The sequence below is a fragment of the Budorcas taxicolor genome, chromosome 3 (assembly GCF_023091745.1).
Source record: "Budorcas taxicolor isolate Tak-1 chromosome 3, Takin1.1, whole genome shotgun sequence".
In the NCBI taxonomy this organism is placed as follows: Eukaryota; Metazoa; Chordata; class Mammalia; order Artiodactyla; family Bovidae; genus Budorcas; species Budorcas taxicolor.
This window is the reverse complement of record NC_068912.1, coordinates 106,063,076-106,084,606: the sequence shown is the minus strand read 5'-3', so window position 1 is coordinate 106,084,606 and position 21,531 is coordinate 106,063,076. Positions and strand designations below refer to the sequence as shown.

General features: G+C 39.1%; 1 protein-coding gene across 1 annotated transcript in view; it reads left to right on the top strand.

Annotated features, from left to right (window-relative positions):
• The window catches only part of RLF (RLF zinc finger), an 84,647-nt gene that overhangs the window by 30,557 nt on the left and 32,559 nt on the right, over positions 1-21,531 (top strand). The window contains exons 2-5 of the mRNA XM_052637333.1: positions 4,336-4,490; positions 5,398-5,479; positions 7,823-7,955; positions 15,530-15,732. Of these exons, the coding sequence (XP_052493293.1) occupies positions 4,336-4,490; positions 5,398-5,479; positions 7,823-7,955; positions 15,530-15,732 (573 nt within the window). The remainder of the gene's footprint in view (positions 1-4,335; positions 4,491-5,397; positions 5,480-7,822; positions 7,956-15,529; positions 15,733-21,531) is intronic.

Sequence of the window (21,531 nt, the reverse complement as noted above, 5' to 3'; positions counted from 1 at the left end):
GCATTGCCTTTCTTTGGGGTTAAAATGAAAACTGACCTTTTCCAGTCCTGTGGCCACTGCTCGAGTTTTCCAAATTTGCTGGCATATTGAGTGCAGCACTTTCACAGCATCATCTTTCACGATTTGAAATAGCTCAAATGGAATTCCATCACCTCCACTAGCTTTGTTCATAGTGATGCTTTCTAAGGCCCACTTGACTTCACATTCCAGAATGTCTGGCTCTAGATGGGTGATCACACCATCATGATTATCTGGGTCGTGAAGATCTTTTTTGTACAGTTCTCCTGTGTATTCTTGCCACCTCCTCTTAATGTCTTCTGCTTCTGTTAGGTCCATACCATTTCTGTCCTTTATCGAGCCCATCTTTGCATGAAATGTTCCCTTGGTATCTCTAATTTTCTTGAGGGGATCTCTAGTCTTTCCCATTTTGTTCTTTTCCTCTATTTCTTTGCACTGATCGCTGAAGAAGGCTTTCTTATCTCTTCTTGTTATTCTTTGGAACTCTGCATTCAGATGCTTATATCTTTCCTTTTCTCCTTTGTTTTTTGCTTCTCTTCTTTTCACAGCTATTTGTAAGGCCTCCCCAGACAGCCATTTTGCTTTTTTGCATTTCTTTTCCTTGGGTTTGGTCTCGATCCCTATCTCCTGTACAGTGTCACAAACCTCATTCCGTAGTTCATCAGGCACTCTATCTATCAGATCTAGGCCCTTAAATCTATTTCTCACTTCCACTGTATAATCATAAGGTCTTTGATTTAGGTCATACCTGAATGGTCTAGTGGTTTTCCCTACTTTCTTCAATTTGAGTCTGAATTTGGTAATAAGGAGTTCATGATCTGAGCCACAGTCAGCTCCTGGTCTTGTTTTTGTTGACTGTATTGAGCTTCTCCATCTTTGGCTGCAAAGAATATAATCAGTCTGATTTCGGTGTTGACCATCTGGTGATGTCCATGTGTAGAGTCTTCTCTTGTGTTGTTGGAAGAGGGTGTTTGCTATGACCAGTGCATTTTCTTGGCAAAACTCTATTAGTCTTTGCCCTGCTTCATTCCGCAATCTGGGGCCAAATGTGCCTGTTACTCCAGGTGTTTCTTGACTTCCTACTTTTGCATTCCAGTCCCCTATAATGAAAAGGACATCTCTTTTGGGTGTTAGTTCTAAAAGGTCTTGTAGGTCTTCATACAACCGTTCAATTTCAGTTTCTTCAGTGTTACTGGTTGGGGCATAGACTTGGATAACTGTGATATTGAATGGTTTGCCTTGGAGACGAGCAGAGATCATTCTGTCATTTTTGAGAGTGCATCCAGGTACTGCATTTCAGCCTCTTTTGTTGACCATGATGGCTACTCCATTTCTTCTGAGGGATTCCTGCCCACAGTAGTAGATATAATGGTCATCGGAGTTAAATTCACCCATTCCAGTCCATTTTAGTTCGCTGATTCCTAGAATGTCGACGTTCTCTCTTGCCATCTCTTGTTTGACCACTTCCAATTTGCCTTGATTCATGGACCTGACATTCCAGGTTCCTATACAGCATCGGACCTTGCTTCTATTACCAGTCACATCCACACCTGGGTATTGTTTTTGCTTTGGCTCCATCCCTTCATTCTTTCTAGTTTTATTTCTCCACTGATCTCCAGTAGCATATTGGGCACCTACTGACCTGGGGAGTTCCTCTTTCAGTATCCTATCATTTTGCCTTTTCATACTGTTCATGGGGTTCTCAAGGCAAGAATACTGAAGTGGTTTGCCATCCCCTTCTCCAGTGGACCACATTCTGTCAGACCTCTCCACCATGACCTGCCCGTCTTGGGTTGCCCCACTGGCATGGCTTAGTTTCTTTGAGTTAGACAAGGCTGTGGTCCTAGTGTGATTAGATTGACTAGTTTCCTGTGAGTATGGTTTCAGTGTGTCTGCCCTCTGATGCCCTCTTGCAACACCTACCATCTTACTTGGGTTTCTCTTACCTTGGGCGTGGGGTATCTCTTCACGGCTGCTCCAGCACAGCACAGCCGCTGCTCCTTACCTTGGATGAAGGGTGTCTCCTCACCACTGCCCTTCCTGACCTTCAACGTGGGATGGCTCCTCTAGGCCCTCCTGCACCCGCGCAGCCACCACTCCTTGGACGTGGGGTTGCTCCTCCCGGCCGCCGCCCCTGACCTCCGACGCAGGGTAGCTCCTCCTGGCCATTCCTGCGCCGTCGCAGCCTGGCACTCTCGGCCGCTGCCCCTGACCTCGGGTGTGGGGTAACTCCTCTTGGCCACCACCCTTCGGGCATGGGGTCCTCCCAGCTTCTGCCCTTGACCTCGGATGTGGGGTAGCTCCTCTCGGCCGCCGGCCTTTATTGAAGTATATGATTTAACAGTTTATCATTCATTTCCCTGTTGTTTTTTTTTCAATAATCAAGACAGTTCTTAATTATCAGAACTGATACAAGGACTGTTATTGTGAAAACTACAGAAAAAAAACTACAGAAAATCAGTGGAATCCTGCAATACCACCAAGCTATTTGTAGTTTGCTAGGCGGAAGGATCAGAATATAGGAAGTTAGGAATCCTTGAAGAGATTATTACTGAAGTAGCCTTAACTGCCTAGCTACGCAGTCAGAATGTGTGTTCTAGGGGGTGAGAAAAATTCAAGTCTTAACCTGTTAATTAAGCATGTATCAGTTAAGCATAAGCAAAACCTATTCAGTTGTTAGAGGAAAGAAGTATATTGGTAGAAGGGAGAGCAACTTTGTGGAACCTAGAGAGACTCCAAACAAGAACTTAGCCTATTTTCCACACTGTCCAAAGAGAATAGAAGCCAGCTTTCCATTGTGATTTGAACATGTAATTTTTCAGGCCTTATTGTGGTTCTGGTTTTCCTTTGTTTTAGATTTTTAATTCACCAGAAAACCTATTATATCAAAATATGGGGAATGAGGTACTCTAGGTGTTAATATGACTGTCCCCTTTGTAAACAAATAACCTGGCATCTGGCATTGTTGTTCGGTCGCTAAGTCGTGTCTGGCTTTTTGCAGCTGCAAGACCTGCAGCACGCCAGGCTTCCCTGTCTTTCACTATCTCCCAGAGTTTGCTCAAACTCCTCTCCATTGAATCAGTGATGCCAACCAACCATCTCATCCTCTGTCACCCCCTGCTCCTCCTGCCCTGAGTCTTTCCAGCATCAGGGTCTTTTCTAATGAGTCGGCTCTTTGCATCAGGGGGCCAAAGTACTGGAGCTTCAGCTTCAGCATCAGTCCTTCCAATGAATATTCAGGGTTGATTTCCTTTAGGATTGAATGGTTTACCTTCCTTACTGTCCAGAGGACTCTCGAGGGTCTTCTCCAGCACGACAGTTTGAAAGCATTATTTCTTTGGCGCTCGGGCTTCTTTGTGGTCCAGCTCTCATATCCCTACCTGACTCTTGGAATAACCATAGCTTTGACTATAGGACCTTTGTAGGCAGTGATGTCTTTTTAATATGCTGTCTAGGTTTGTCATAGCTCGCGTCTTTTAATTTTGTGGCTACTGTCACTGTCCGCAGTGATTTTGGAGCATCTGGCATGTATGTTAGTTTTTGAAATAACTTCATTAAATATAACCACACTAAGTCGCTCCAGTCATGTCTGACTCTGTGCAACCCCAGAGACGGCAGCCCACCAGGCTCTCCCGTCCCTGGGACTCTTCAGGCAAGAGCACTGGAGTCGGTTGCCATTTCCTTCTCCAGTGCATGAAAGTGAAAAGTGAAAGTGAAGTTGCTCAGTCGTGTCTGACTCAGCGACCCCATGGACTGCAGCCCACCAAGCTCCTCCGTCCATGGGATTCTCCAGGCAAGAGTACTGGAGTGGGGTGCCATTGCCTTTTCTGAAATATAACCATAACCTTTTATAAATTGGTAAGTGTAAATTAAGCCTAATCAGTTCTGTGTGGGAAAAAAGAGTAAAGAGCTAAGGGCCACACACAGCAATGTCTTTTGTATACGGCAGGAATCATAATCTTGTATAACCATTGTCTTGGTACATGGTTGGTGCTCAATTTAGTGTTGTATTAATGAAACTAATTACTAAATTTCAGAGATGATAACTCCAGACCTCTGTTGAGAACAACTATCGGCATTTTATGGCTCTATTCGTAGATTTATTCTCATGTCAAAAGAGCAGTTCTGCCTATTCTTTAATTCAACAGAAATAATTCATTAAGCGATGAAAATAGAATTCTCTCCACAGACTAGTGCCAAATAAAAGGTGTATGCATCTGTTAGAAAAAAGGGAAGGGGTAGTACATTTGAGAACAAAGATAGTCTTGTTTGTTTCATTGTCTTTATTTGTTAAATAATTAAAACTTTATTTTTTAGACCTTGTTGCAGTATGCAAGCAACAAGAATGCATCAGAACATATTGTGTATCTCCTGGAGGTATATCGACTTGCCATCCAAAGCTTTGCCAGTGCTCGCCCATATTTAACTACTGAGTGTGAAGATGTCCTCTTAGTGCTTGGCAGATTAGTCCTGTAAGTTTGAGAACTTAAATCACTTTTAAAATTGAGTATTTTTGGTTGTAATGTTTGCCTGACTTCTCTTTACTATGGCATCACATTGTTTAAAGAGTCATACCTTTGAATGAAATTTCCTTTGCTCTGACCCCTTTATATTCCCATTTTCAGGAGACAAGTATACGTGAAACTGCAGCCAAGCAGCGTAATATTTAACTGCCCCTAGAGTCTCTTTTTCTACTCAGGCTTAGATTGATAACTGTCCTTTTCTTTCTGTCCTTAGGTATAGATCAACTGAAGCGACAGAGTATCTGGAAGGTGTAGTGGTCTTTTAGGGAATTACTGTGAAATTCTGCACCGCAGTTGTATTATTTGCATTTTACTAGCAGAAAGTCTCAGGGCACAGTATAAAATTACCACCCTGAGAACCCGTAATGACTGAGTTGATATTTTAATACCTGACTGCCTAAAGCAGACAGAATTACACCTTTAATGTATTTTATCTGCAGAGTGAAAAATATAACAGCTGTTAGTGTTTGGTTCTGGAATCATCTTGATTCAGTTTACAGATTGTTGGTAGGATAAATTTTAGTCTGGGTGATCGATTTTACTTTTCTGTGGTCTTAACTTTTCTTTGCTATTTTCCAAAATCCCAGACCTCTAACATCATACTTTTTTTGGAACAGAAACATTCCTTGTTTTACAATCCTGTTATTCCTTCTCTAAAGCTTCATAGTTTTTCTTTTTTCTCTTTTTTAAAGTTGTAAAGTTAATAATATAACAATGTTGAATAAAGTTTTGAAGAGTAAAAAACAAATTTGAAATAGTCTAAATAAATCTAAAATGTATATTGAGTCACTGTCATACTGTACTTGATTATGACTATAACCAGTGTTATATACTGACTTAGTTTTTCATATTCTAGGAGTTGTTTTGAATTACTGCTTTCAGTGTCTGAAAGTGAACTGCCATGTGAAGCCTGGGTACTCTTCCTTCAGTCTTTACAGGTGGGTTGATTTGGCCTCAAAAAAGGTCTCTGTTTGGATATCCAAGACACCTAGTTAATTTCTCCCAGCAAACTGAAATTGGAAACTTACAACAAAAACAAGTTCATTATCTATTGTATTTAGTTCATGGAATGAGAAAGAGGCCTTCCAGATGAAGAGAGTATCCTAAAAATTATTGGGTTTTTTCCTTTCATTTGGTTTTGTTAGTCTTTACATAGCTTAAAAGGCAACAAAAAGTTTTTCATTCTTCAGAAACAAAATTTTAGAATAAATCTATTAAAATATAAAATTATATATGTTTATTATGTAATATTATTTGGTTCATTCATGGTACATTTATCTAATAATTTCCCCTAAAATTTCAGGGATTTATAATGCTAACAATTAAAAGTAGTCATCAGGGATTCTGTTCATGCATCTTACTTACAGGAGAGCTGTGTTAGTTCATCTGTTGGCTTGATAATAAGCATTCTCAGATGAGCAGATCAGAAAATAGCAAGTTGGGGAGAGGAGAGTAAGGTAGGAGAAAAAAAGCAAGTGTACTGCCAGCAATAGAAAGCAAATTTGCCTGTTAGCAGTAGAGATAGAAAAACTGTTTAAAGAAAACAGTAAAAAAGCTATTATTCAGTTATTATCATTAATTATGTGGCAGTCAGTGCTCTACATTGTTTTTATATTTTGTATGTTTTAATCAAATTGCAAACCTTATATAACATAGAGATCATTTGAACCACAATTTATAAATAGGGAGGCAGGCATAGAGAGGTGAATTAACTTGCCTAAAGTTAACACCTAGATTTATACCTAGAACTTGCTTTGTTTAACTGTTTTCTCAAGGACACAAACGCCATAGTAGCCTAGACCTGTTTCATGCAGGCATAAGCCAAGGTTTGTGTGTTAACAGACACACCTCATTATTTGAAAATTTCTTTCTTCTTGACTGTATAATCCGAAACAAAATGATATAATGTTCAGTTCAGTTCAGTCGTGTCTGACTCTTTTGACCCCGTGAACTGCAGCATGCCAGGCTTCCCTGTCCATCGCCAACTCCTGCATAATTGTTACTGTTTAGATTTTCTGTTTAAGAAGAATTCTTTGTCATGTTCTTGGCATGTTCTAATCCCTATAATGGCCTTCCTGCCTGCCTGTACAACTTTGTTAAAATATTTATCAGACAATTTAGGATATATATAGTCACATTTCTGATATGTGCTCAATAAAATAAATACAGTAGAGGTACAGATAAATCTGACACAATCCCTGTAGAAACATAAAGCTTGAACAATGGAAGTTTTCTTACTTTAGGTAAAAATGGGTAAGGCATCAGGATATGTTTTGAGGATACCTTTGGGAAGAGAATAGTTTTACCAGGCAGGCCACAGAGAGCATTCTCAACCACTATTTACAGCTTGTGTAACCCTTCCAGACCTTTTCTTCATGGATATAAAAATACATTCTGAAATGGAGTTTTAAATAAACAAAAATGAGATCCTATGTTTTGCAACCTTTTTAACTTAATGATCTTATCATGGACATATGTCTAGGATTGCGTATGTCTAGGATTGCATCTTCCTTGATGATTGCCTGGGATTCTGTTATGTGGCTGCACCATAAATTATTTGGCCAGATCTCTCTGCTGTTTATTGTAAATAATGCTAGAGTGAACATCTTGCACTTGTATTTCTATATTGTAGATTTCAAGATGTGGACTTTGGATAGTTTTACCTTAAACAAGAAATTATTTTTAAAATTCCACCATAGTTTTTGAAGACTCTATTTGAGGTTATTTAGAATTTTTTGTCTTTATTTGTTTATTTGGTCATGCTGCTCAGCTTGTGGAATCTTAGTTTCCCAACCAGAGATTGAACCTGTGGTCCCTGCATTGAAAGTCCCTGGAGCCATCTGTCGTTTAAAGTCTTTTGATAGAAGAATTTAAACAATTAAAAAGATATATAACAATAGATATCGTTGTCATGCTTATGTTAGAAGGAATAGGTTGCCTGTGTGAATACTGCAGAATCTTTTAAAACAAAGCTGTGCCAGTGACCTTAAAATAATTTAGTAATTCAAGGATGTAAATTGAATTGTGATAATTTTACATAGGAGAATTCAAGAAAACATTTTAAAGGTACTCTTTAACTTAGTGAAAATGCCCTAGTTTCATTATTTAAACGCAGCAACAGAATTCCATAAAACTTTGAGGATAGCTATTTTTTTTCCTCTTGCTTATTTATTTTTAGGAAATCCAAGATACAAGACTTGTCATAGACTTTCAGATATATTGAGAAGGCAAAAAGACTTTATATTGCCTGTTTTCTGGATATGCCTTTTTTTTTTTTTTAGGAGTCACATGATGCATTATTGGAATTTGGGAATAATAACCTACAAATACTGGTTCATGTTACCAAGGAAGGGGTGTGGAAAAATCCTGTTCTTCTTAAAATTTTGTCTCAACAGCCAGTAGAAACAGAAGAAGGTAAGCTTAAAACTATACTGACTACTGAAGGAGGATTTAGTTCTAAGAGAATTAAAAATTTTATGGGTTAAAATTTTGTGGATGTCACCTGTGTGAAATAACCAGTCATTCTGGTCTCCTTTGAATAGTAAAAACTAACCATTAGCACTTAATGTTTTGTTTAAAGATTCTTGAATTTTAACCTAGAGTTTTAAAAGTATCCCTTTGTACTTGTTTTTAAATACTGCTTTGAATAACAATGTTTATACAGAGCTCCTGTGATAGAAATTAATACTCTGCTTCTAGTCCTTGGTATATAGTAGAGCTTTGCTTATATTTTGTTTACTGGTTACTAGAGCTGAGGACTATGACAGAAAATTACTCTTTATTTTAGATTTAAGAAACATTGGAATTTAGCATTTTATAGAGATACACAAAGAAGAAAATTTTCATTTAAAATTATCAGTTGAAGACCAACAGATTTGTGGATTTGGGTTGATGTTTCCATTTAGATGCACAAAATATCTCATTTTACATGTCCAACATTTATGATTTTGTTTGCTTTAAGTTAGTAGAAAATTAACAAGGATCACATGTTTGTTAAGTATGTTTCTGGAATAAGAATGAGTTTCAAAACAGTTTTTATTTACGCTTTTGATATATCTTTAGTTCAAGTCTCAGGCCTTTTGTATGTTGATGTCTTAAAATATGGGCCTCCCTGGTGGCACTAATGATAAAGAACCTGCCAGCGCAGGAGACGTAAGAGACAAGGGTTTGATCCTGGGTCAGGAAGATCCCCCATGGCAACCAACTCCAATATTCCTTGCTAGAGAATCCCATGGTCACAGGAGCCTGGTGGGCTACAGTCCCTAAGGTCACAAAGAAATGGGCACACTGTGGAAAATTCTGAAAGAGATGGGAATACCAGACCACCTAACCTGCCTCTTGAGAAATCTATATGCAGGTCAGGAAGCAACAGTTAGATCTGGACATGGAACAACAGACTGGTTCCAGATAGGAAAAGGAGTACGTCAAGGCTGTGTATTGTCACCCTGCTTATTTAACTTATATGAGGAGTATATCAAGAGAAACGCTGGACTGGAAGAAACACAAGCTGGAATCAAGAGTGCCGGGAGAAATATCAATCACCTCAGATATGCAGATGACACCACCCTTATGGCAGAAAGTGAAGAGGAGCTAAAAAGCCTCTCAATGAAAGTAAAAGAGGAGAGTGAAAAAGTTGGCTTAAAGCTCAGCATTCAGAAAACGAAGATCATGGCATCCAGTCCCATCACTTCATGGGAAATAGATGGGAAAACAGTGGAAACAGTGTCAAACTTTATTTTTTGGGGCTCCAAAATCACTGCAGATGGTGACTGCAGCCATGAAATTAAAAGACGCTTACTCCTTGGAAGAAAATTTATGACCAACCTAGATAGTATATTCAAAAGCAGAGATATTACTTTGCCGACTAAGGTCTGTCTAGTCAAGGCTGTGGTTTTTCCAGTGGTCATGTATGGATGTGAGAATTGGGCTGTGAAGGAGGCTGAGCACCGAAGAATTGATGAGTTTGAACTGTGGTGTTGGAGAAGACTCTTGAGAGTCCCTTGGACTGCAAGGAGATCCAACCAGTCCATTCTGAAGGAGATCAACCCTGGGATTTCTTTGGAAGGAATGATGCTAAAGCTGAAACCTCCAGTACTTTGGCCACCTCATGTGAAGAGTTGACTCATTGGAAAAGACTCTGATGCTGGGAGGGATTGGGGGCAGGAGGAGAAGGGGAGGACAGAGGATGAGATGGCTGGATGGCATCACGGACTCGATGGACGTGAGTCTGAGTAAACTCCGGGAGTTGGTGATGGACAGGGAGGCCTGGCATGCTGCGATTCATGGGGTCGCAAAGAGTCAGACACGACTGAGTGACTGAACTGAACTGAACTGAAGCTATTTAGCATGGAGACATGTCTTAAAATATTTCAGTTAACTTATTCATTCCCCAAGTTTGATAACCTATTGTATGCATGTTATTTGGGTTTTTCTTTATAGTGAGATGATTGATAATAAGAGCGCTTAGATTTTCTCTTGGTTCCTTATCTCTGATAATTCTACTGCTTATCAGTTATACTGATAAGGAAAAAAAGACCTGTTAAATAGAAAATAGATTTGTATATATGTTTTATGTTGAGATTCTTGATACATGGCATCCTTTTGTAAATATAGGCAGGTAGACGCTCAGTGTTTGCCTTTATCATTATTAAAAATTGCATTGGCAGGTGGGATGTTTACCACTACTGCCACCTGGGAAGTTAAAAAAAAAAAAAATTAGAGGACAACACCAAATAGTTGCAAAAGGATCCTAGAATTAGCAGATTCCCAGATAAGGATCCAGGAGTGAAGAGTGCATGACCTTTGTAGACAGGTTCAAGCCCCAGAGGGAAGAGATGGAATTGCATTAAATGTCCCTCATTTATTTTTCCTGATGTAACTAATCAAATATTTCACCCTCCTACCTCTGGAATTAATAGTACTCAGTTTTTGTTTCTTTTTTTTTACATAGAAAAAAACGAAATGGGGAGAAGCACTGTTTGCCTAATATCCTATGGTATCCTGTATATTCTGTAAAATTCTGAATGGGTATAGGATACCTACATATGTAAGGAATTTTTCTGAGAACCACAATGTAAGTGGTGAGCAGCCTGTGACCTGCTTGCTTTTGCAACTGGCCCTTACTAATTTCAGATCAACAGATTTAGAAAGCCTCCTGTGTAGCTTCATTGCCCTTGCAGCCCAGATACTAACACATTTGATGGTTGAGAGCAGTGACTATCATTTCATTAATTGCTGTTTTTCAGTAGTGTACTAATCAGAAACATTAAAAATAAATTTTTTAACTTCCAAGTAACTGAGTAAATGCCTTTTGGTTTAGTTTTTTGAATTAAAAAAAAAGGTGCATTAGATTTTTATTTTTCCTGCCATGAAGTCTCAAATTTACTACTGCCCCCTCTCCTGCCCCTCAAAAAAAAGGGTTTCCTTTGTGGCTCAGCTGGTAAAGAATCTGCCTGCAATGTGCGAGACCTGGGTTTGATCCCTGGATTGGGAAGATGCCCTGGAAAAGGGAAAGGCTACCCACTCCAGTATTCTGTCCTAGAGAATTCCATGGACTGTATAGTCCATGGGGTCACTAAGAGTCTGACAGGACTGAGTGGCTTTCACTTTCACACCCCCGCACCTCCCCCCCCCGCCGCCAAAAAAAAGACGTTTTTTACTGAAGCATGTAATATGTACCAGTTGTTAACACTTTTGCCTGGCCTGATGGGCAGGGAAATGAACAAGTCCTCCCACCCAGGTATGGCCTGGGCTTTTACCCCAGGCCACCCTAGCAGCCTACCACAAAATGTAGAGATGGCAAGACCAAGCCCAGCCAAGGTCCCCCTAGTGGTTCTTGGCCTGAGCCTCAGTGCCCACAAACTACCCATACTTCCAGTGGTGATGGCAGCAACCCACAGCTCAAAAGTCCTCAGGCCCATCAACCTTGGAGACCCCCTTTCACTGTGCTAGAGGAAACCCAGAGCTGCCATCTGGTATCTGTCAGTTTTTCCAACTGACTTGTGCCTTCCCCAGCATCCTCCTCCCCTCTTAATTCATGACATCAAAACACTGGCTTTTCCTTATTTTTCTTGAGACTCAGGAGGGCCAAATCAATAGGCTTTTGCTCTTTTATTTTTCTCCCTACTAAGGGTTGAGGGAAGAGAGCCATCCTAATTGTTCAGAGGCAGTAACTTCCTCCCCTCAATCTAGTAGAGAAGGAACCCGCCAGCTCTTACTTCTTCCTGGTTGTTTTTCTTCCCACCCCAGTCTGTTGTTTCCCTTCTACCACATACCTCTAAAGCCATTGTATGACTTGTCATGTGTCACCTGAGCCTTCTGTAAAATAAGCAAACAAACAGCACTCTTCTGTTAAAAAAGGCAAAGATAATTTTTCACTGGACCTTAAATGTTACAATTTATTACATGTTGAAGTATATAGGAGGTAAACCGTCATGATGTTTACAACTTACTTTTAAGGGGCTCAGAAAAAGAAAAACTAGACAAAGAAATATGGCAAAATGGTTCAGTTGTTGAATCTAGCTGGAGGAGAGGCTATATGGTTAAACATTTTTTGTATTAAAATGTTTGAAAAATGAACACAGAAGGGAACACAATTGGGAGTGAGACTTCTTAGTGTACACTTTATTGTGTCGTTTTAAATATTGAAGTGTATGGATGGATTCCTTTTTAAAAGTACAGTTAAGTAAGGATTGATTTTTAACATAACAAAGTGTTTTTAAAATGCAGCTTTGATCTCTGTTAAAAATTGATATAGTGGTTTAACTGTGACTGTAATATATTGAGTAAAGTAGTTTTACCTCATAGAAGTAATAGCTGTGATTTATAGCGTGCCCGTTATGTGATGGGCACTGTGTTTTCCGTCTCATTTAATCCGTTCAACAGGCAAGAGATTACACATGGGCAAGGCCATATAGTTAAAATTGTGGAGACAGAATTTGAGCCCAGGTGAGGAAATATTTAAAGGGTTTTGATTGATTAAAAGTGATAACCATTTGGTTTCTAAATACATGGTTTTATCCAAAAGTTAACACGACACAGTATTTGTCCTCAAATTGCTGATAGTATAATGTAGATATCAGAGTCAAAGAAAAGCAAGTAGTATTGAGCATTCATTCTGCCTGGCCACTGTGTTCCATGTCTTACTTGCATTCTGGTGTTTCGTTTATGATCCCTCATCTCTGTGAGGCAGTCTTTTCATAGTTAAAGAAACTTGAGACTCAGGAAGGTCTAATTTGTCCAAGGGCCTCACAACTAGTATGTATGAGAGTCATGATTTGGCCTCAGTTAATTGATTCCAAAATCTAAGATCTTGACCTTTATATACTCTGATCATTTATTACTATATGTAAAGAGAAAAATAAGTGTGGTAAAATAAGTAAAATGTTACAGGAATTTAGAGTGGTTGAGTGGTATAGCTAACATACCTGTTTTCAGGTGTGAGATTTGTGAAAATGCATATACTTGATAAAGTAGATAAATGGAGCATAATCTGATATTAGGGGGTTTAGGATGGAGGGGACAGATGTGGCAAGAAATAACATGAAGTAATTAGGTTGGAGAGAATTTTTAAAAGAATTGCTAGGACACGGTAACTAAGTTGATTTTCTTAGGAAAGGAGTTGGCAAGGAAGGGTAATGCCAGAATTTCACTTTTTTAAAAAATTGAGAGAATACCATTACTGAAAATAGAAGTAAGGAATGAGGAGCTCTTTGAGATATGATTGTGAGTTCGTTTTGTGGAATTTAGTGCTTGTGGGACTAAAAGAAGTCCAAATGCAAGTGATCTATTTTCTGTCCATGCCTTTTGACCTTGACTGTGTATTAAAGTATCTGTGGAATTTAAAGCCAGAACACACAGACACATATCCCAGGTCCAGGCTCCATCTACTAAATCAGAATCTCCAGAGTTGAAGCTCTGAATACTGACCTTTCTGAAGTGCCACAGGAAACAAGCCCCTTCCACCGATGTGTGCTGGGAGTATAAATTGGTACAATCTCTGCACATCCACCTGGCAACAGTTTCACTTCTAGGAATTTTTTCTATAGATACAGCCTTGCATTGTGAAATGGTCTCTGTACAGGGATGTAAATTGTAGCATTATTGACAGTTGCCAAAGATTGGAAACAACTTGAAAGTTTATCAGGAGGGGATTGGTTAAATTAGTTATATTTGATCTGTACAGTGGAATAAACACACTTGTTAAAAGTATTGAGCTCTCAGTGTACAGTGATGTGATAGAATGACCTGTATGATATATTAAATAGGAAAAGAAATAGGTCTTCTGTACTCAGAAGGATGAACAAACTGTACTGGCTGCTGCTGCTAAGTCGCTTCAGTCGTGTTTGACTCTGTGCGACCCCATAGACGGCAGCCCACAGGCTCCCCTGTCCCTGGGATTTTCCAGGCAAGAGTACTGCAGTGCGGTGTCATTGCCTTTTCCGAACTGTACTGGAAGGATAAACAAAAATGATTATTGTTTCTTGAGGAAGGAGACTAAGAGACTGGAGTCAGAGTAGAAGGGAGACAACTTTTAACTATACATCTTTTTGTGTGCCTTTTGACTTTTGTGTCATTTGCATGTATAATGTTACCTTTTTTTTTAAAAAGAGAAAATTTTAAAATCTCTGCAGTTAATTCTCATACATAGTTAAGATTGGGCCAATGGTTCCCCCAACCCTGGTGGTTTATCATTAATTTTAACGATTTCTGTTCAACATGTGGCCTGTAGGCCTAGTAGCAGGGATATTATCTGTGAGGCTTATTAGAAAAGCACAATCTCAGATCCCATTCCAGACCTGCTGAATTAGAATCTGCATTTTAATAGGATTTCCCTGGTGATTCAGAAGCACTTTCAAGTTGCAGAAACACTGTGTTAGGTGAACCATCTCGCTTGCCACTCACCTTAACATGCACATTCCCACCTCTGTTCTTTAAATAATACTGTGTAACAGTGCCACACACATGTTGAATGTTTACTATTTATAAATCAAGGGCTTGTTCACAACACTGTACAAATCAATGTGAGTACCGCTCCGAGCAGCATTTTCCAAAGTGTGTACTGAACCAGGAACATGGACTTTATGTCGTGTTAATGATATGTGTAAAAGGGTTCTCTGGTCAAATCAGTTTGGGTAACATTGGGTTTCAGTAAGAGTGAACAGTTTTCTTCATTGCAGGACTGTTCAGAGATTTGACCAAGGAATCCCTTTTTTTTCTAGGACTATCTCTCAGGTCTTTTGCTCGGTGGAACACACTTTGAGAAATGCCTGGTTTAGAGGAAAGACCACCACTGGCTTTGGAATCCTTGGCAAGTTACCTAATTTCTCTGAGTATTGATTTTCCTAACCTTAAACCGGGGATAACAATACTTGCCTTGGTGGTGGTGTGAAGAATAAATGAGAGGTGTGTGAAAACACTCAAAGCTTGGTACCTCATGAGTGTTTAAGTGGTAGTTGTTAATATTACACAGGATACTTCATTTTTCCATGTTCTTATGTTTATAGTTCATTTCACTGTTCCTTACTATCCTTATCAGGATGTGAGGGAGGAGAAAGTGAAAGAATGAATTTTGGTGAAATGTTAGTAGTAGCTTTATTAAAAGGTTTGGTGTTTGTGGGATTTCCCTGGTGGTCCAGTGTTTGGGGCTCTATGCTTCCAATGCAGGGGGACGCGGGTTCAATCCTTGGCCAGGGAACTGGGATCCCACATGCCGTTTGGTATGGCTAAAAAATAGAGTTAAAAAATTTTTTTTTAATGGTTTGATGTTCAAAATAAAATTGCTAAGTAATATGGGAATAATTAGCAACGTTATTTTGCTCTTTGCTCTGTTAAATGAGTACAGAGATCAGAATAAACTTCCAGTAATGTCAACTGACCTTTTATCTGCTGAAAACAAACAACAACAAAAGATATCAAACTTTCATCTTCACAACCTTGATATGTTATGTGGCGTGTTATCAAACTGTTTTATTTTTCCTTTTTTCTAGTCAATAAATTGATTGCACAAGAAGGACCTTTCTTTCTGCAAATGCGAATAAAACATTTGTTGAAATCTAACTGCATCCCCCAGGCTACTGCTTTATCAAAACTGTGTGCAGAATCTAAAGAAATTTCAAATGTGTCATCTTTTCAGCAAGCCTATATCACATGCTTATGTTCCATTCTTCCTAATGAAGATGCTATTAAGGAGGTAGGTAAAGCAAGTAACTGCTGTTGTCATTCATACAATGAATTTATTAGATTTTAATAATTGTTGCATGACAAGATGAAAACCAAGACTTTTTTTTGGTCAGGCTACTGATAAGTACCATTTTAATTGTATATTTAACTGTTCAGCACATTGAATATAAAATTGTGTCTTTTAGGTGTATTTGAAAAGTAGATAATTAAAAATATGCAGATAAATGCCTATAAATTTGGCTGATGGTTTGTTTTGAAATGTTTAAATGTGAAAGTCACTTTTTCTTCTTAAACTAAATTTCTCTGGGAAATGTAGACATTAATAGTGGCGTCAAGAGATAAACTAAAGATAATGGCAGTTAGCTTAAGTTACTTTATACATTTAACTCTGTAAGCAGAGAAGTATAGGACTTTAGAACTTATGGGTACACTTTGAACAATAATTAAGCAGACAAACGGTTTTTTTTTGTTGTTGTTTTTGGCCTAAATTATTGTTTTCCTTAGAAAAGTTGGAATTAGTCTTTTGATAAATTATACAGAGAAAAATAATAGATATTTCATCATCTGCCTTTAATTCTCTTACCTGCCATTCAGGTCTTAATATGGATTCTCATTTTACCTCTACACCGAACTTTCTTGTTAAATGAAGGAATCACGAGGATCTGGTTCTATGCTGTAGTGATTCTTAAACTTTTATGACAGTTTCAGCTATAAATATCTTATTTTCCAAGTGAAACTGTCTTTCCAGTTTAATCGTTTTGTTTATTTGTTTCTTTCTGGCTGTGCTGGGTCTTCGTTGCTACATGGGCATTTTTCTAGTTGCTGAGAGTGGGGGCTACTCTAGTTGTGGTCCTCGGGTTTCTCGTTGCGGTGGCCTCTCTTGTTGCAGAGCTGGGGCTGAAGGACGCGCGGGTTCCAGCAGTTGCGCCTCCCAGCCTCTAGAACACGGGCTCAAGAGTGAGGCTTAGCTGTTCCTTGGCACGTGAGACCCTCCCAGGTCAGGGGTGGAACCCATGTCTCTTGCACTGGCAGGTGAATTCTCTACCATTGAGCTACAAAGGAAGCCCCTATCTTTAGACTTTAATATAAAGACTCCGCCAGGACCAATAAATCTATTGGTCCTATCCGCTTTTCACTCTCCTTCACTCTTCTCATGTACTCACTTCCCTCCTTACCCTGCTTTTCCATAGTCAGTCACTATTATCACTCCTTTGCATATACCCTCAACTCCTCTGCTGGTCTCTTCCTTAATTATACTTATTTGACTAACCTGTATCCTCATTATCCCTACATCTCCACCTCCTTTATATCTTTACCTGCATTAGTGGTTTGGATGGGGAAAAACCTGCCAACTGATTTACTTTGAGTCACACTATGTTTCTTTAGTCTATTCACTCTCCCACTCTCTGTGAGGTTACTATTTCATACTCTTAACTTTTTCTTTTAACCTATACTACAGTACCTTCTGTCCCATCTCTGTCCCCACTGATGAGCTTTCTTCCTCTTTCCCTGAGGAAATTGGGAATGTTGGAAGAGAATTTCCATGGCATCTATTGACCTACCTGCATTTATGTATTTACACCTTCTCTTCTGTTCTGAGGATAAACTATATATGCTTTCCCCCCACAAAGGCCAGCAGTCTCCTAGACTTCTGTGTCAGACCCCGTCTGCTCTTGTCCCCTAAGGCTGATGCTGCAGCAGCTCTCCTTTCTCTACTGCGTTATCAATTCCCCTCTGCTTGTAACCATCTTCGCAGCACTTATGCTGTTATTTCTTCCATTTTTTAGGAAGAAATGCTTCTTTCAGCTATCACCTCGTTTCTCTCCTCCCACCTTTGAGTATAATTTCTCAAATGAATTTTCTGAATTTGCTGTTTAATGTTTTTCTCCTTGAACATATTCTGCTATGGTTGGTGCCTTGTGCCTGCCTACCACATCACTAAAGCCAACTACAAAAGCACTTCTAAGGGGGAGTTTTATAGCAATACAAGCCTACCTCAGGAAACAAGAAAAATATCGAATAAACAACCTAACTTTACACCTAAAGGAACTTGGCAAACAAAACCCAAAGTGTAGAAGGTAAGAAATCATAAGGAATCAGAGCAGGAATAAATGAAAGAGAAAAAAAAAAATAGGAAAGATCATTGAAACTTTCAACAAGCTGGTTCTTTGAAAAGATAAACAAAATTTGATGTCTTTTAGCCAGACTCATCAAGAAAAAATAGGGGCCCAAATCATTTCAGAAATGAAGAGAGCTCACAGCTGGCACCAGGGAAATACAAAAGATCATAAGAAATTACTGCAGACAGCTATATGCCAATAAATGGATAACCTGGAAAAAATGGACAAATTCCTAGAAATTTACCTCTCCCTACACTGAACCAGGAAGAAATAGAAAATAGGAACAGACCAATTACCAGTAATGAAATTGTCAGTAGTTTTTAAAACTCCTAAAAAACAAAACTCCAGGTCAAGATGGCTTCACAGGTGAATGTTCCAAACGTTAGAGAAGACTTAATAACTGTCCTCAAACTATTCTAAAATCTTGTAGAGGAAGGGATACTTCAGGACTTCCCTGGTGGTCCAGTGGTTAAGAATCCACCTGGCAATGCAGAAGACACTGGTTTGATCCCTGGTCTGGGAAGATTGCACACACCTTGGGGCAGCTAAGCCTGCATACATCAACTGCTGAAGCCCAGTCCCCTTTAGCCTGTGCTCTGCAACAGAGAAGCCACCACAATGAGAAGCCCATGTGTAGCAACAAAACCTAGGCACAGCCAAGAATAATACATAAATACAATTAAGAAGAAAAAATACTTCAAATTCATTACACAAGGCCAGCATCACCCTGATACTAAAACCAGACAAAGATACCATGAAAAAAGAAAATTATGGGTTAATATTATTGATGAACATAGATGTAAAACTTCCCAGTGAAATATTAGCAAAGTGAATTCAACAATAAAGGATCATGTACTATGATCAAGTGGGATTTATCCCAGGGATGTGATTATGGTTTGATATCTGGGCTTCCCTGTTAGCTCAGCTGGTAAAGAATCCACCTGCAATGCAGGAGACCCCGGGGTTGATCCCTGGGTTGAGAAGATCTCCTGGAGGAGGGCATGGCAACCTACTCCAGTATTCTTGCCTGGAGAATTCCATGGACAGAGGAGCCTGGTGGGCTACAGTCCATGGGGTCGCAGAGAGTCAGGAATAACTGAGCGACTAAGCACGCACACATCTGCAAATTGGTCAGTGTAACTCAGCACATTAAATTGAATAAGAATTACGTTAATCTCAGTAGATGCAAAAAAGGCTTTGACAAAATTCAAAATCTGTTTGTGATTAAAAAAAAATAAAAAACTCAAAAAGTGTGAATAGAGGGTACATGCCTCAACATAACAAAGGCCATATCTGACAAGCCCACAGCTAACGTCATACTCAATGGTGAAAAACTGAAAACATTTCTTCTAAGATCAGGAATACAATGAGGATGTTCACTTTTACCACTTTGATTCAACATAGTATTGGAAGTTCTAGCCAGAGTGGAAGTGAAAGTCACTCAGACATGTCTGACTCTTTGCGGCCCCATGGACTGTAGAGTCCATGGAATTCTCCAGGCCAGAATACTGGAGTGGGTAGCCTTTCCCTTCTCCAGGGGATCTTCCCAACCCAGGGATTGAACCCAAGTCTCCCACATTGCAGAGTAGTCAGACAAAAAAAAGAATCCAAATTGAAAAGGAAGAAGTAAAATTGTCACTGTCTGCAGATGACATGATGTTTTACATAGAAAGTTCCAAAGACACCACCAAAAAACTACTAGAGCTCATCAGTGAGTTCAGTAAAGTTCATCATGAGTTTAGGATACAAAATAAATATACAGAAATCTCTTGCACTTTCTATATAGTAACACTGTCAGATAAATTGAAACAATCTCATTTATAGTCTCATGAAAAAGAATAAAGTACCTTGGAATGAGTTTAAGTATGGAGGAAAATACCTGTATTCAGAAAAATATAAGACCCCCCTGGAGTAGGCAATGGCAACCCACTCTAGTATTCTTGCCTGGAGAATCCCAGGAACAGAGGAGCCTGGTGGGCTACAGTTCATGGGGTTGCAAAGAGTTGGACACGACTGAGCGACTAAGCACACAGGTGAATGGATAATTAAACTGTGGTAAAAATAGAATATTGTTCAGTGTTAAAAATACATGAACTCTTGAGCCATAAAAACACTTGGAGGAAGTTTAAATGCATATTACCAATTGAAGAACCCAGTCTGAAAAGGAAGGGAGGGAAGATTAGGTGGAGCAAGTGGGAATTTTAGGGCATTAAACTACTCTGTGTGATAATATAATATATCATAATTATACTGTAATATATGTGTAATACCACAGTACTATAACATAATGTATAAAACATGTCACTGTGTCTTTGTGCAAACCTGTAGAATGGGCAACACCAAGAGTGAACTGTAATGTAAACTATGGACTCTGGGTGCTTGTGATTGGTCAAGTAGTCTCATCAGTTGTAACAAATGTCATTGCTCCAGTAGGGGAACGCTGATAATCGGGGAGGCAGTGATAGGGGCTACGTGGGAAATCTCTGTACCTTTCTCTCAAGTTTGCTGTGAATCTAAAATGGACCTAAAGAAATAAAGTGTTTTATTCAAAAAAAAAAAAAAAAAGGAAAACTATAAGACACTCATGAAAGAAATGGAAGGTGACACAGATGGAAAGATACACTGTGTTCCTGGATTGGAAGAATTACTACTGTTAAAACGACCATACTCATGGCAGTCTACAGATTTCAGTGCAAACCCTATCAAGTGCCAGTGGCACTTTTCATAAATTAGAACAAAGAATTCTAAAATTGTATGGAAACATGAAAAATCTCAAGTAGCAAAAAGTCTTGAGAAAGAACAACAAAGCTGGAGGTATCATGTTCCCTGACTTCAGACTGTACTACAGAGTCACTGAAATGTTGGGAAGGGTAAGGAGATGGAAGATTGCTTGCCTCTAATAACAGCTGCAATATTATGTGTTGGGAAGCTTAATCAGAGTAAGGTGGAATAATGGTTAGTCTCAGCACCTGATATATGCCAAAAGAACTCAGAAGAAGCAAAATAGCTAGACCTTGGATTTTATTCTTCTTCTATAATAACAACTTTTCCTGTAATCTCTCAGACTTTGTTTATTTGAAACCTGTTTTGTTTTTAGCATTGTATTAGGTATTGGCAAATACAAAAGTGTGTGTATGGCCTTGTTTGGTTTCCAGAAACAGTAGTAAGATACTTAGCTATATGATAGTTCCCTTGAGATTATGTAGAAGTAACTTGGTAGAGAGATGTAGAGCCTTTTATAAGGCTTTATAAAAATTGGTCCTTGAGTTGGACCTTGAAATAATGGTGGGGTTTATGTAGGTGAAAAGAATGGTTTAGGGATAACTGTGATAGTGAAGGTACAGAAATGAATGTGCACTTTGTAGGGAACCACTAGAGAACACCTTGCCTGGGGAAAAGCGTGGATGTTGAGGTCTTATGAGAAGTAATAGGACCTGTTGGATAGGGAAAAGTGAGGCCTCGGAAACGGCAGTGCATTCAAACTTTTGATGCAGTAGAAATTAGGATGGTTTTGAACATAGGAAGTAAAATGACTGAAACAGTGTTTTAGGAAGCATAGACAGAAATAGATTTAGGAGAAGAGATTGGAGTTAGCAAGAGAAAAAAGAATGGGACTTGCTGACAGGTCCAAAATAGAGGATAACGTACAGAGATCCCTTCAAGAGATTCATGAGACCTTGAGAGTCTGG